Here is a 16,488-nt window from a genome sequence, read left to right as displayed (position 1 = left end):
TTTTTTTTTTTTTTTTTGCGGTACGCGGGCCTCTCACTGTTGTGGCCTCTCCCGTTGCGGAGAACAGGCTACGGACATGCAGGCTCAGCGGCCATGGCCCACGGGCCCAGCCGCTCCACGGCATGTGGGATCTTCCCAGACTGGGGCACAAACCTGTGTCCCCTGCATCGGCAGGCAGACTCTCAACCACTGCGCCACCAGGGAAGCCCCATGGAACATTTTAAATGAGTTTTTCCCCTTTAAATATTCTCTCTAGGTGTGTGCCAAAATTAATTTATTATTGAAACTTGATTTAATACTTTAATTTCTTTTTTGCCATTTTATCTACTAGACTTTGAGTTTCCTTTTTTTTGTTTTGTTAAACAGCTAAACTGATTCAGTTAGAACCAGATATTCTCTGAATTGGAATAAATGAACCTTAGGTGAGACAGAGGCTTTTTCTAGCATGCAGGATGAAATGTGAAATGATGAGATTGTGATGGAAATGTATTCTCCACTTTAGTGATGGTGAATGAATGCAGACAGTGGGCTAGAGGGTCAGAGCATCCTTATTTCTATAAAAATTCATGGTCTATTTTCCTTCGGATGCAGTGATCCTCCCTTATAAATCCTAACTTTTTCTCTTCAATTCTTTTTATAGAATTTAAATCTTTGCTTTCACTCCCTAGGAGCTCATTGGTTTTTCAGCTTCTGGAGCATCTCTTAGGTTCAGAGGAGTGAGCTTGAGGCTAAAGGGAGTTACCCGTAGCCTGGGTCCTGTAGAGACCTGGTGCCCCTGCTTTGGAGGGGAGTGTCCTGAGCTGTACATCACTCTCCTTTTTCTTACAGTCTCTTGGTCTTTTGTCAGTATGTGAGAACTCCAGCTGCAGTGTGACTCCATTGTGCCACTTCAGAATTGTCCTGCTGTCCCCAGTCTCTAGTTTGGGAAATTATTGGACAGGTGACAATTGGGTAACAAAATATGCTTCACGTGCTCTATAGGTTACCTTTAGACATAATGAAGAATATGTTCATCTTAACTGGGTTGTCTAGGACCTGGGTGCCTGCCTGATCTGCTGCTGAATAACGGGAGAACAAAGCAAGGCTTTATATGGGGCATTGTCATAGGAGCAACTTATTTAATGGGTTACCCCTGTACTAATTCACTGCTAGAGGGAGAGGAGGGATTTTGGTGAACACAGGCTTCTTCTGGCCGTTGTGTTTTTCTCCCTCTGTTGCCACTCCCACAGATGTGTAACTGCTTTCCAATAGTGACTCTAGAATTCTACACTATTGACTCTAGAATTTTCTTACATTGAATATACTGGTATCGGCTAAATTTTTAGATATGATAGCCAGCTTTTATTTTTCTTTTAACTTACTAACAAAATTTCAGACTTACAGAAAAATTGCAAAAATTGCTGTATCTCTCACCCAGATTTCTCAAATATTGACATTTGTTTTATCCTTCTCTCTCACTCTTTCATATATACACACACGTGTATATATATAGATAGATATACACACACGTAGATGTGTATGTGTGTGCATATAAATAATTATATTTCTTTTACATGTCTTAAGTGCCTGAGAGGAAATTGCACTCATCCCTAATTTCCTCTATTTCCTAAAAACAAGAACAATTGCTTACATAACCCACAATGCCATGATCAAAAATCAGAAATTAACATTGATGCAGTGCTGTTAATCTACAGCTCTCATTCTCATTTGCCAGTTGTCCTTACAGTGTTCTTTATAGCAAAGGAAAATCCCAGACCATGTGTTCTATTCAGTTGTCATATCTTTTTAAACTGGAATAGTTGTTCAGTCTGTGTGTTTCATGACACTGACATTTTTGAAGCTTATAGGCTACTTATTTCATAGCATATCCTCTTCTCTGGGTGTTTTCTGACCAAGTTGTACTTCATATTCAAGTGCTTCATTTTCCCAGAGTATTGAGCTCTGTAATTATGAAAAAGGGAAGTAAGGAGTAAAATTCCTAAGTGGACGTGGGGAAGAACCGCAGTAGCCAGATCCATTCTACTAAAGATCCTGACAAAGTGGAGTGGACATGATTGTGGCAGCTGGCTTGGAAGGTTGCAGCCAGATTCCAGTCTCTCAATTGAGCACCCTCTTACAGGTGATACAGGTGCTCTGTATTTCATAATCCCTCTGTTTTGTTGTGTGTTCAAAGCTGTAGCTCGGTGACCAACAAGAGGTTTCTCTGGCATGTGTGTATATTACATCTCCCCCCATCCCACCAGCACCACATACACACAGGCTTTTTCAGTCTTGTTTCATGGCTAATCCATTGGACTCTCTTTGCCTGTGCTTTTATAACAGTGTCTCAGTGGTGGAATACTCCTTTTCCTCAGTTATGTTTCTTCCATAGCCACACTTGGGAAATGAAAGCACAGTGGCTAAGAGTGAGGCCTACAGTCAGGTTGTGTAGATTAGAATCCTGCCCCCACTTTTTAGGATTAGCTGTGCGACCTTGGGCAAATAGCTCAACTTTCCTGAGTCTACTGCATAGGAATTTTGTGAGGATGAAATATGATTTATTACTAACTAAAATTTTGAAAATAATAAAGCTAACATTTATTGACTGCTTCCTATATACCAGTCAGTGTTTAAGTACTTTATAAGTACTTTATAAAGCATGATTGATTATGATAATGCTTATTTTTCCGTTACTACTTTTATTCTTCTTCAAACTCTTTAGCCCATTTAAGACAAGAAATAACATATATAATGCTAGTATTTCTGATTAAGGTTTTTGATTTTTCTATCCAGCAGATTGAAAGGTTTGTAGGTAGTGGGAGTTTTCAGTCACTGCTGTGTCAGAGGTCAGTTTTCTCCTTTGCTGACCCATCATCTCTTTCTTTAGGAATGGGATCTCTTGGGAAGTTTTACTAGCTCTGAACTGATTTCAGATTCTAGATATTAAGGAAATGGGAGTGGAGACAGGACATGGGAGCCAGCAGCTGGAAAACAAGTTTGTAACTTGATGTCAGTGAACTGGTCTTCACTCCTAGAAGACAAAATTACATGCAACCCGTTGGAAGAGCAGGTGTCTCACCATTTTGTTTCAGTTTTTCCATTTGTGAGTGCATGATAGACAGCTGTTCAGAGCTATAACATTTTCCATTTGGCAGTTAGTTATCTAGTAAGCATTTTATTTTTAAAGTATGACATGGGTATTCAAAATTTTATGTGCCCTAAATGTAACTACTTAAAGATTTGACACATAAGCTATATGAGTCCATGAATTATTTGATTCTTATGAGCAGGCCCATTTTATCTCTTTCTTTCTTTTCTTTTTTTTTCTTCTAATTTAGACATGCCCTTTAGCATAACACAGTGTGCAAGATAGTACGATATCCATTTGATATAAACATTGTTTTAAAGTTTTATTTATTAACTTCAAAAGGAGTCTTACTTCTGATTACTCTTGTGTATTTAAGCCAGTGAAGAAAAAGAAGATAAAACGAGAGGTTAAGATTCTGGAGAACCTTCGTGGTGGAACAAATATCATTAAGCTGATTGACACCGTGAAGGACCCTGTGGTAGGTGCCTGGTGGTTGCGGGAGAGAGTGTGTGTGTGTTTGTGTGTGTGTGTGTGTGTGTGTGTGTGTGTGTGTGTGTGTGTGTGTATGTCATCACAAAACCTGAAAATAATGGGAAACATCATTATAATATAGTGGGAATGATTGTGTTTGTCTCTACTACTAACTGATTTTGAAAACCAGAAAAAATCATGGTGGCCCAATGATAAAATAGCCACCACCACTTTTATGGAACCTAAAAGTTTATGTAGAAAAAAATCCCTGTCCCAGGTTTATTACCTCATTATTTTGATTTGGCCCACAAACGTTTGCTGAATATTTCCTTATGGCCCTGCTTTTCTCCCAACTTTAAAAGCTTATTACTGCCAATTAACATTATTTTACCTCACTTAAGTAAGCCTGACGTTTGAAAATCTGGGTTTATAGAAGGAAATAGGAAGTGTCTCCATGTGGACACTTGCCATAGAGAGCTGAACAGCCCCACAGACCCCTTGAGGTCACTGTCTTGCTGTTTCTCATACTGGTCTTTAATTCAGCATCCACCATCGGGGCTCACATTGTATATGCAGATGCAATTTAAATATTTTTGTTAAAATGCTTAATTTTTAGCCATTTTAGATGTGCTGTTTAATTTTGTTTTCTCTCTCCCTTGGGAGTAACGTAACCTTAAGTGTTTATGATTAGCCAAGCTTCCCATTCAATTTCTGTTCTTTACCTGTTATACCTCGAATATTTCCCTGTTCTCCCATGATAGCTTTTTAAGAAGTAGGTCTTTGCTTCTATCTGCTAAAGACATCCACATAAAAATGTAGCTAACATGCATTGAATGCTTACTGTGTGCCAGGCACTGTTCTGAGTGTTTAATAACGGTATCATGTCGTTTAATCCCCACAACAGTTCAGTGGGGTGGGTAACATTATTGTCCACATTGTCACATTGTATAGATAAGAAAACTGAAGTCTGCAGAAGTTAAGTAATTTGCCAAGATTACACAGTATCATTGAATTGAAAAAAAAGTTTTTCCTTTTGGACCCTGAAAAGATTGAGAAGGATGGTTGTATGCTGGATTCTATCTGAGGCATTAAAAATGTATCCCAACCGTGTCAGCTCAGATTGATTTTACATTGACTAACTCTGGACTACATAATTTTTTTTTTTAAGTTAACAGAACTTAAGGATTCCTGTCTTACTATTTTTGTAATTTGTTACATAAAGCATGTATGTGTTTTACATGATATGTAACGCAAGTAAATCAAGGTGAACGAAAACCAATAGGGAACCCTCATCCCCTAACTTGTAGGGGGACAGGCTTGCTCCCAGCTTATAGAGAGATCTGGTGGTCTTGTTGAAACTTTCAACGTTGGGCCAGTGAGGAATCCTTGCACCAGGTCTGCTGCTTGCTCAAAGACTTGCATGCATGCACTGTGGCCTATTTCCTAGGTAACTTTTACTTGCTTCCTTGAGCAAAACTTCACAGCTGTAAAGATTTCCAAGATGATTTTATTTCTTCCTATAACCCTTTAAGCCCCTGCTTTTCTCTTAATTTTGAAAGCTTGTTACTGCCAGTTAGCATTATTTTACCTTACTTAGGTAGATGTGACTTTTGAACATCTGTATTTACACAAGGAAATATTGAACATTTTGTACTCATTGCATTAAAGATTATAGTACTCAAAAATACTTGATTTTATATGATTTGTGGGGGAAACACATCTTTGTAAAGTGAGACATTCTCTAATTGTCCCTAGCCAAGGCAGTAATTTCACATTCTACCTTACTGATAATTATAGACTTTTCTGGATCCTAAAAAGACCAGTAATAAATTCCCAAGACCTATGATAATTCTGTAAAATGCATCTGGCTCATTAACCCAAGATGAAAACGTAACACTCCTTTTGTAGTTGGCAACCTGGAACACTGCAGAGTATAAATCTTCACATAATGTGCCAGGCCCACTGACAGGTTGGTCAGAGAATACAACTCTTCTTAAAAAACAAAAACAAAACCTTTATTATGAAATTTTGCAACCATTTACAAAATAAAATGAATAGTATAATGAACCTCCCTGCACACATCACCCAACTTCAGCTCACGTTAATCAGCTTGTGGCCAACTTTGTTTCATCTATACCCCACCCACTTCCCAACAACCACCATCCCCAGTTGTTTTGAAGCAAATTCCAAACTTAAAATTTCAAGAGGATTCTTTCCTAATAGGGTCTCCCTGATGAGTGAACCTCTTTCATCTAAGTGGGATTTGGGGTGGGCCTGTACAACAGAAGCAAATTACATTTATTGTTTGAAACTTACAAAGCATTAATATTCTCTCTTTCAGTCAAAGACACCAGCTTTGGTATTTGAATATATCAATAATACAGATTTTAAGGTGCGTATATACTTTTTCTTTCTGACATGGGGTTAATGGGGAGTGGGGAGGTGGTGATAAGCACTCTTGATACTCTAGAACCCAAGGGGGCCAGGAAAGGTCATTGGTGAGAGCAGGAAATAATATTGGATTCCTTAAAGCATTACTACAGAATGCAGAAAGTGGTTAGGTTCTTGCACAGGTGGAATTACTCGTCCCTCTTTGCCTTGCTTACTCTGGGGAGAGCTGCTGGGCTGGGTCTAAGTTAATGCCTCATTTATAATGCTCCTGTTGTAGACAACATGGTTTTAGGTAGGTGTTAACTTTAATTTTCCTACAAATCTTATATTACTGTTAGGAAGTGATAAATGGATATGGGACTTGTGTGGAAAACAAGTCAGTATAGTACCTTGGAGTACCTTGGATTCAAGCTGTCAGATGGCATGTGTATTCATGCACACTGTGTACAAAGCAGATGACAGAGTCACGGTGCTTTAGAAAAGCCCTATTTTGGGTTATTTATATTTCTTATGTTTATAAGGCATGTTAATTTAGACTTTAAAGTGTTCCAAAAGCGTGGTTTTAAGCTGTTTTTTTGTGAATTTGTTTTTATTTTTGTTCAAACACTGCAACGTTCTGATAAGGAGCCAGGCATACTGGACATGGTAGAGCATAATATGAAAACCAATATAAAGACAAATAGTGGTGTTGATTTTTAGGGGCATTTAGAGAACTTTTAGGTGAATATAATTCTCTGCCAGTGTTTGAAAGGCTTGTGATTTTGTTTTGGTGGAAGTTAGGACAAAACCAAATCAGCAGTTGAAAGTTGATGCTATGGGGAGTGATGCTTTGGGGTGAAAATAAAAGAATCTTATCCTCACATTTACTTTTTCTTTGGTAATCACTCTAAAATAATTAGTGAAAATAAGCAAAAGTGGATATTATGACTTATAAAACAATAAGCAAGTTTTATATTCAGTGCAGTCATCCCTTGGTATCCATAGGGGATTGGTGATTGGTTCTAGGAGCCCCAGGAATACCAAAACCCGAGGATGCTCAAGTCCCTTATATATCAATAAAAAGGGCATAGTATTTGCACGTAATGTATGCATGTCATCCTGTATACTTCAAATCATCTCTAGACTACTTGTAATACCTAATATGTAAATGGTATGTAAATAGTTGGTGGAACACAGCAAATTCAACTTTCTGGAATTTTTTTTTTTTCAATCCGCAGTTGGTTGAATCCTCAAATATGGAGGGACAATTGGATGGCTTTTCCCACTTGTAACAAGTTTCCTTGTTGATGTGACTCCTTAAAGGTGAACTCTAAAAAGTGGGATGTAAATTTTTTCATTAACTAGCAGAGCACTGCTTAGCTGGTAGAGTACTGTGCTGATACATGTAACTGATCACACTTTTGCTGTGAACAACTGAGGTTTATCAAGATGTACATGATTGCGAATGTGTTTCTTAGGAAATAGGCTTTAATGAAACCAAACATTTTCCTAATGCAGAAGTTTAAAAGCTGGTCTCAATGGAACTTCATAGTGAAATCCCTCAGGTTTCACTGCTTCTGCTTCCTTAATGAATTTTTACCAGTTATTTAGCCACAGATGTAAAAATTTCACTTCAGTATTTTTTTTTAATTTTTATTTATTTATTTATTTTTGGCTGCATTTGGTCTTCGTTGCTGTGCACGGGCTTTTCTCTCCAATTATGGCAAGCGGGGGCTGCTCTTCATTGCGGTGCACGGGCTTTTCATTGCGGTGGCTTCTCTTGTTGCGGAGCACGGGCTCTAGGTGCACAGGCTTCAGTAGTTGTGGCACGTGGGCGCAGTAGTTGTGGCTCTCAGGCTCTAGAGTGCAGGCTCAGTAGTTGTGGCACGTGGGCGCAGTAGTTGTGGCTCTCAGGCTCTAGAGTGCAGGCTCAGTAGTTGTGGCACGTGGGCGCAGTAGTTGTGGCTCTCAGGCTCTAGAGTGCAGGCTCAGTAGTTGTGGCACATGGGCTTAGTTGCTTCGCAGCATGTGAGAGCTTCCTGGACCAGGGCTCGAACCCGTGTCCCCTGTATTAGCAGGCGGATTCTTAACCACTGCGCCACCAGGGAAGTCCCTCACTTCAGTATCTTTGTGTTTCTTAAATTGACAGCTGTTCTGTTGATTTAATAACATACAGAGGATCAGTTTTTAATTCCTAGAGAAATCTTACTTCCTACAAAGAGGATGTTTTGGTGGCATATATTCTCTAGGAGCTTCCTTTAAAAGGGTCATGGGAAATTGATGTTTTTTGAGGCTTGCATATCTGAAAACATCTTTATTTTATCCTCCCAATTAATACATTTGCCGTGATATAGAATTCTAGGTTGTAATTAATAATTTCCTCAGAATTTTGAAGAGATTGTTACCACTATTACCACTGAAGCCATTCTGGTTTCATCTTATATGTAATCTGGGTTTTTTGTTTTTTTTCTTCTGAAAGCTTTTAGTATTTTCTCTTTATTCTCAGTCTCTGAAATTTCACAGTGATGTGCTTTCATACAGGTTGCTTTCATCCTTTGTTCTGGGGACTTACTGGGCTTTTTCAGTATAGAAATCCATGTCCTTCCATTTTGAAAAAATATTTTTAATGTTCTTTTATTTTTTTCCCTTTCTTCTTTGTTCTCACTTTCTAGAACTCATTCGAATGTTAGACTTCATATATTGGCGTTCTATTTTCTTCTCTGAATTTTAAAAATAGTATCCTGTTCTTTTATGTTTTATGTAATATCTTCTATTTTCTCACTGAGAATATGTGGGGTTTTTTTTCCCATTATGTTTTCTTCTTCATGTCTTTTTCTGTTTTCCTTCCAAATTCCTTTTTGGGGGGTGTTTTGGGGTTTTGTCTCTGCTACAGTTGTCTGAAATGTCACAGTTTTTGAATGTCTGCTCCCTCTGTAGAGTAATGAAATTACTGATTACTGATTGTCAGCTCCTGTCTCAAGAGTGCAAGCCTGGCTGCCGGCATCCCTAGTAGCCTCAAGTTGAGGAGACCTATAGGGAGTGCCATGTAGACTTTCACTTAATTCCCCCTTTTCAGTGTCGTGTTTTTAAACTCATTTTCCTGTTTTCAGCTCAATCTCTTTGCCCTTTTTCAGTGATACCTGGGGTCACCAATTCCTGAGCCTTTCTGTAGTTTTTCATTGTGAAGTGTTTGCTACTGGGCCCCCTCCGCTGGCAGAATGTTGGGAGAATTCTCAGCTTTTTTGGTCTGCTAAGTCAACTGGACATCTGTTTTATAGCTTCAAAGTTTGTTGTCTCTTCCATTCTCTTAGCATTGTGAGTAAATCCCCCCGTTCCTCTTACGGTTTTGTTTTGTTTTTTTAATATTTATTTATTTATTTATTTGGCTGCGTCGGGTCTTAGTTGTGGCATACGGGATCTTTCGTTGCAGCGCCTGGGCTTCTCTCTAGTTGTGGCGCACGGGCTCAGTAGTTGCGGCACGTGGGCTTAGTTGCCCTTGGCATGTGGGATCTTAGTTCCCCAGCCAGAGATCAAACCTGCCTCCCCTGCACTGGAAGGCAGATTCTTAACCACTGGAAGCAACAGGGAAGTCCATCTTACAGTTATTTTAGAGGAGCTTTGGGAAGAAACAGAGGTAGGATGGGTTGGTTCTGCCATGTTATTAAACTGTAGGTCCCCTTTGAAAGTTCAAACAGTGCCATTTTAGTTAACTTAAAATATCTTACATATCAGGTAGTAGATGTGTGTTTTGGAAGAGCAAATCATAACAGGAAAATTACTTTTTTTTCCAGATAGTATGACAGGCCATAAGTGGGGAAATCAGTTGATTTAGTGTCCAGTGTCCTTCAGGCTTATTTTGTCCTGTGTCCATCTTATTAGGAAAAGATGTTTTTATGTATTTTTTAAATTTTACTGTTAAGTGTATTAATAACTGGTTTTAAGGTATCATCCAGAGAAGGTTTGTCCTTGGTTTAAATATCAGGGGTGAATCAACAGTGACACAGCCTGTTCTTTTCAGTATTTTTTATTGATACAATTGATAATAAATTTTGATCTATAATTTCTTTTTGTTGTAGAGTCTTTCTGATTTTGGTATCAAGGTTATACTAACTTCATAACATAAGTTAGATAGCTTTTCCTTTCTGTTCTCTGTAAGTTTATATAAAATAGGGATGACCTAGGTAGTAGGTATCTTCTGAGGTGGGGAAGGGAGACTTTGAACTACACTTTCCTTTTTAAAACATACTGTTGGTTAAAGTTTTATCCTGGTTTTCTATCCTTCCTGAGTCTATTTGGATAATTATTTCTAAAGTTGTCTACTTTAAATTATATTCGCATAAAGCTGTTAATAGAATTCTCTTAGGACTTAAAAACTTAATATGTCTGTAATTATGCTTTCCTTTACATTTGTAATATTATTTGTACCTTTACTCTCTTTTCTCTTTTTTTTTTTTTTTTTTTAAATCAGTGTTGCTAGAGATCTCTTAATTAATGCTTTCAAAGAATTGCCTTTTGGTTTTGTGCTCAGAGAGTTTATGTTAGGTTTCCTATTTCATTCTGTTTCTTCTCTTGTCTTAATTATTTTGTTCCAACTTTTCTTCTTTCTTCCTTAATTATTTTCTTTCTTGGGTTTTCCCTGTTTTTTTCTGTTAAGTTCTTGAGTTGAAGTCAGCTCATTTGATTTGTTTCTGTCTTTCTTAATTGGTAGTAAGTGTGCTTTAAGTCTGTTCAACCCCAAGCACCACTGTAGCTACATTCCATGGTTCTGTAACTCACTTCTGTATAGTTTTTAAATTACAAGTACAGATTCCAAACTTGTGGATTTGGGTTTTTCTCCCCACATCTTTTACTTTGAAAAATTTTAAATCTACTGAAAATTGGAAAGAGTAGCACAGTTAATACCCTTACATTACCTAGATTTACTAGCTGTTATTATTTTGCCACATTTGTAGTTATTTCTCACCTCTTCCGCACCCTCCCCTCTTTGTCTTTCTTTTTGTTGAAGTCATCTTAAAGTAAGTTGTAGTCATCATGATACTTCACTTTTAAGTATGCCATCACTGGAACTAGGTAGGACATTTTCCTGTATAACCACAATACTGTTAGTACACTTAAGAAATTTAATATTTATATTATGATGCCATCTAATATATAGTATAGAGTTTATATTCAAAAGTTTCCCAGTAATTATTGTCCTGGGAATGTCCATTCAGCATCCACTTGGTATTTTTTTGTTTATTTTTTTTTTAATGATTCTTTTAGTTGGTTCCTAATTTGATTGCACTGTGTCCAGAAAACATGATCTGTATAATGTTGATTATTTGGAATTTGTTGATGGTTGCTTTGTGGCTTTGGTACACAGTCATTTTTTTATATCAAGCTTGTTAATTTAAATCTTGTTCAGATCTTCTATGGCCTTGATAATTTTTTCCCTTGATATTTTATTTTGTGGTAGTGGTACTGGTTTGGTCAGTTTCTCCTTAAAATCATAAGTTATGCTTCGTATATGTCAAAGTGATAATAAAAGATACATGGTGATACTTAGAACAAAAGACAAAATTTGAAAGCAAATGAATAGGAAAAGCCCGTTTCTAAAAGTTGGAATGAATAGTTACAGAAAACTCGCAAACTCAAAATTGTCTCAAGGAAGCTAAGGTACTGTTTTAAGGTAGAAAGAGTTTTTGTTGAGACATGCTTCTCAGTTTTCTATGCCTTTGGAAAAGTATCATTAAAAATAAGTATATATTTTAAGTAAAATGTATATCATTTGGGCATTTAAAAAATGTTTAAGACATCCCAAATGGGCTCCATCTTGAGAAGATGGTAGACCCATATTAATCTGTAGAAAATTTCATATCATTCACATAGAATTAGGCCTTGACTACCTGATTATCTTGAGGCCTTGTTAATGCTGTTAGGGTCTTATGTGGAGATGGTGCATTCACAGACTAAATAAAGTTTCCTTAATTGGGGGAACAAAATTTACTTTTATTATAGATCACTGACATTATTTTGTCATTTCTTTGTAAGACATTTTTGGGTGATTTGTAGTAACTTCGATGTTCTTGATTACTGATTTTTTCTGCTTCCTTAAGTTTCTAAAAATGTTGCCCTTGGTTTCATTCTGGATCTTGGGGTTATGTGTGAACAGTGCTAAAATGGGTGCCTCCTGCATTCAGCACTTTTCACTTTTACTTTATTTCTCACTGCCCCCACTTTTTCTTCTCCTTTTACGTGGGGACCACTGGTTCCTGGACATAGACCGAGCTGTGTATGGCAGGGAATATGCAAGCTGTGTGTGCAGTGTGAGAGTTTGCTGTGCTGGTGATTCCCACATCTGGCTGGGAACCTTCTTGAAGTGAGAAGTCCTCCTGAATGACAGTCGTTAGGGATGGGGCCTTGGAATCTAGCTGCACCACGACTGGAGCCTGAAGAACTATCTGTGTGTAGACAGCGTGAGTGAGGCCCACTTGTGGCCATTCCTTTCTGGATGTTGATTTTAGACTAAGAAGGCACTGATTCTCTTGGTCAAATTGCATTTTTCCCATTCTTCTTCTCGGACCTTCTGAGGTTAATTAAAAGTCCCAGGAGATTTCTACCTTGGGCCCTTGGAATAGTCCTGGAGTATAACTGACTTCTAGGGAAATGCCAGTGTGTTTGAGGCTTTGGAACCAAACTAGGATTGGTGAATAGTTTCTTTCTCAGCACCTTTGTAATCTTCCAGGAAGTATAGGCTTGTTTTGTTTTTGGTAAGTGAATTACGTTATGAAAATGTTAATAAAACTAACCTCCTGACAACATTTTGCAGTTGGTTGGTTAAGGATGTTCTCCACATAGCTGACTAAGAAAAATGGAGGAGCAGTGTGCTTCTTGTGAAATTTCCCTTCCTAATTTGTCATGGAATCTTAGTACTTCTGTTTCTTGAAGACAGTTTTAATTTTGTCCCATTGACTAGTGAGCATCGTCAAAGACATTTATTGACTGCCTTCTGTGTACAAGCACAGAATTGCCACACGTGGTGTGGGCTATATAAAACATGTTATTCTGCTGTGCAAGGACAGAGTTGCTGTCCACAGACAGTTGTACGGTGGACCCTTGACATGCCTGAGGGAGGGAAAGTTCAGAGATCTTTAATCACCAAATCAGTGACTGCCAGCAGCTGTGGCATCCGTTCCTCCCCAGCATGCATATGTCTCGATATGCAGGGGCGGTGGCATGGGGCTCTTGGCTTGTGGGCAAGGTGAAGAAGCCTCTTGTTGTTCACAGCAGAGTGAGAAAGTATCCTGAGACCTTCAGGTCACCGCCAGTACCCGAGTGCAGAACATTAACTCTAGGCATGCTGCTGCTGTCGGTGTCCTGTGAGCGCCCCAGAGAACAGTGAATAGCCTGGGGGTTCAGAGAAGGAAGAGACCACTGTGGGCTCTGTGGCACCTGGATGGGATGGTTATGACTTTACCAGATAAGGGGGAGGGGCAGGCATTCTAGATTTGGGGGAGGGAAGAACAGAGGTGGCAAAGACAGGTTTCTCTGGTCAGAGTGGGGAACTCCTGGGGGCTGCAGTGGAGAAAGAGCTACAAAAGTTGGAGGAAGCTACTCCCTGGACTTTGGTGAGTCCTAAATTTCAGGCCCAGGTGATAAAATGTTACAGGTGTAGTTTGGTCTCCTCCTTGCCAGAGCTCCTGAAAAACAAAAGTGAATATCAGCGTGTCACTCAAGACTTTGTAATGTATTAGGCCTAAACCCTATAGTCAGCTAGTGTTTTTTGCATTACATAAAATTGATATTGGTTAGAGTAGCTAGAAATACTGTGTTGGCAGTCCAAGGACATTTGTTTTTATCCCTTAATACTCGCATGGATGCTTGGGATAGGTACCGCATGGTATGAGAGGAAAGCCTTCCGCGGATAAAGGTCCAAATAATAAAATAGCCCATGTTTGTTTTCTGGAAATAGAATATTCTAGTCCTCTGAGGGTTATTAGAAAATGCCCTTTTCACTTTCATTGTCTGTTTATTGACTTGAGGTTCAACTTGGCACAGTCTCTGGGAGTGATCTCCTTAACTCTCAGAGGAAGAGCTGATTTGGCACCCGAAGAGATGTTATCTTCGGCCTGTGTCTGTACATACAGACTGTCAGTGTGCTGCTGAGAAGCCTTTCTTGCTATGCAGAGCTGGGGGAGAACAAAACACTTGGGTGTTTAGCTGTTATGCAGTTGAGTCTCTCGGGAGCAGAAGTGGTGGCACGTTCATGCCATTGGGCCTAAATGCAGTTCAGTCCCAAGCAGGGTCAGCCTTCAGTAGTGGAGCAGCTCCAAGCCACCACCAGTATACTGGAAAGTATGTGTTCATTTTCTACAGTGCCATGAGTGAAATCAGACACTCTTACTAAGCTGGAGGGAGAATTACTCTTACTTAAAAGGGGAAATTTGAGAAAGAGGCTAAGTCCTGGTGTTCAAAAATGTTGGATTCGATTCTTGGTAAATCTGTTGTTTTTTGTAAAAAAATTTTTTTGAACAGGTAGTATGTTTACATGAATCTAAAGTATAAAGTGGTACACAGTGAAAAGTCGTTCTTGCAGATACAAATATGCATGTGTAGTTTTAGTTTTCCCTCCTTTTTTACACAAACACATTGTATACGCTGCTCTGTGCTCCTTGAAGAGATTCCGTACATGGCTTGAGTCTTCCAGTAAAGAGAGAAACAAAATAGGTTTAATAAAGGTGTACTGATTAATTTTACAAAAGGTGCTGCTTGGACTGATGGGGAAAGAGATTTACTTGGAATTGATTGTCTAAAATAATAATATAGTTTCTGATGGGGGTTTGTGATGATTTAAATGAACCTGGATGCGTAAATTCTACTCCGTCTCTTAGAAATTGAAATTAAACAAACAGACAAAACTCCCAGTGAGTGGGTCTTTGGATTACCAATTACGAAAACTTATATTGGTATGTCATTTAGGCCTGGAATCATTTTCAGAACTGGTATCCATCCATCCATCCCTCCCTCCCTTTTTTCCTTCCTTCCTTCCTTTTTTTTAAACATCTCACTCCACCACTCCTTTTTTTCCCCCCTAAACATTTTACGTCTTTAGCTCCCATCAGTTTTTGCCTATGGAGTGTTCTTTTTTCCAGCCTGGAATTGGTTTTGAGGGAGTGGAGGTTATAGATTTTTTTTAAAGTCTCTTGCCGTCTCCAAATGCTATAGCAGTTCATTTTCCTTGGGTTTCATGAACAGACTGTCTTGCCATCATTTTACCATGTGGGCTGATGAAGTTTTTCAGATTCTGCTATCTGCTCGGAACTTGGTTCTCTAAAGTAAACTGTGGTGCTGCAGTGGGGATAGTTTGTTTGAAGTTCAATAAGCATATGAGGACAATTGGACAACTTGGACTTCATAATAATGTAATTGTGGGTGTTGAAATCATGGAGCATTACACAGGTTTTTAAAAGATCCAAGTTGGTGTAAATGTTTTTTTTCTTCTCCCCTTGGAATTCCTTTCGTTTTTTCTCCTGAAAACCAAAGTGTTAGACCCTTGTCTTTAGTCTTTGCCCTCATTTGTTCCAGATCAGGTAGTAAAAAGTTCTGGGATTCTTCAGTGACTTAAGCACTAAGTTTACAGAGAATAATGACCAACTTTGGATAACAAGATGCAATAAGACTAAATTAACTTAATGTTTTCTGAAATCTGTTTCAGCAACTCTACCAGATCCTGACAGACTTTGATATCCGGTTTTATATGTATGAACTACTTAAAGTAAGTGACATAAACGGTGAAACTTTTCAGGACTATTCATTAAAGAAGTTTTCAAGAGACCTCAAGAATATTTCTTGATACCCAGAGAATTTAGTGGTGTTTTTTGGTTTGGGATGGGGGGGTAACTTACAATGAGGCCTCCATTGTGGACTCTTCACATAGAAACTTCAGAGGAGCTGAGAAAAATGGTTAGGTTAGTGGTACTGGGGACATTATACCAGAGGTTAGAACATAACTCTTGTTGGTCCTTGGTTTTTTTGTTTACTGTTTTTCATTTTGTTTTGTTTTTGCTGCTTAATTAATACTTACTACTAGTTTTCATTACATAACAAATCACCCCAAACTCAGTGACTTTTTAAAAATGATTTATTATTTCCCATAATTCAGTGAGTTGGCTGAGTGAGTCTTTTGATCTGGGTCAACTTGACTAGGGCAAGATGGTCCAGGATGGCCTTATTCACGTATCTGGGTTAGAAGCTGGAATAGCTGAGGTCTCATTCTCCAGAAGGATGGTCTGGGCTGCTTCCCATGGTGGTCTCATCAGGTCCTAAGAGCAAGAGAGGGCAAACCGCGATATATGTAAGCACTTTTCAAGCCTCTGCTTGTGTCACGTTTGCTAATGCCCTATTGGCCAAAGCAAGTCACGTGGCCAAACCTAGAATCAAAGGGTGGAGAAGTAGACTCCACTTTTCACGGGGAGAGCATTGAAGTCACATCGTGGAAGGACGTGCATACAGGGATGGTGGGCATTTTATGGCATTTTACATCCTTTTCTTGCCATTTCTCATAGTCCCCTTCTTTTTTTTTTTTTTTTTTTTTTTTTTTT

At 38.6% G+C, this 16,488-nt stretch overlaps 1 protein-coding gene across 1 annotated transcript in view; it reads left to right on the top strand.

Moving 5' to 3' along the window:
• CSNK2A2 (casein kinase 2 alpha 2) overlaps positions 1 to 16,488 on the top strand; it is a 38,719-nt gene that overhangs the window by 5,234 nt on the left and 16,997 nt on the right. Inside the window, exons 2-4 of the mRNA XM_007468304.1 lie at positions 3,444 to 3,545; positions 5,880 to 5,930; positions 15,603 to 15,662. Coding sequence (XP_007468366.1) covers positions 15,645 to 15,662 — 18 coding nt within the window. The 5' untranslated portion in view covers positions 3,444 to 3,545; positions 5,880 to 5,930; positions 15,603 to 15,644. The remainder of the gene's footprint in view (positions 1 to 3,443; positions 3,546 to 5,879; positions 5,931 to 15,602; positions 15,663 to 16,488) is intronic.

The sequence above is a fragment of the Lipotes vexillifer genome, unplaced genomic scaffold (genome assembly GCF_000442215.2).
Source record: "Lipotes vexillifer unplaced genomic scaffold, Lipotes_vexillifer_v1.1 scaffold1347, whole genome shotgun sequence".
Classification (NCBI taxonomy): Eukaryota; Metazoa; Chordata; class Mammalia; order Artiodactyla; family Lipotidae; genus Lipotes; species Lipotes vexillifer.
This window is presented reverse-complemented; position numbering and strand designations above follow the sequence as displayed.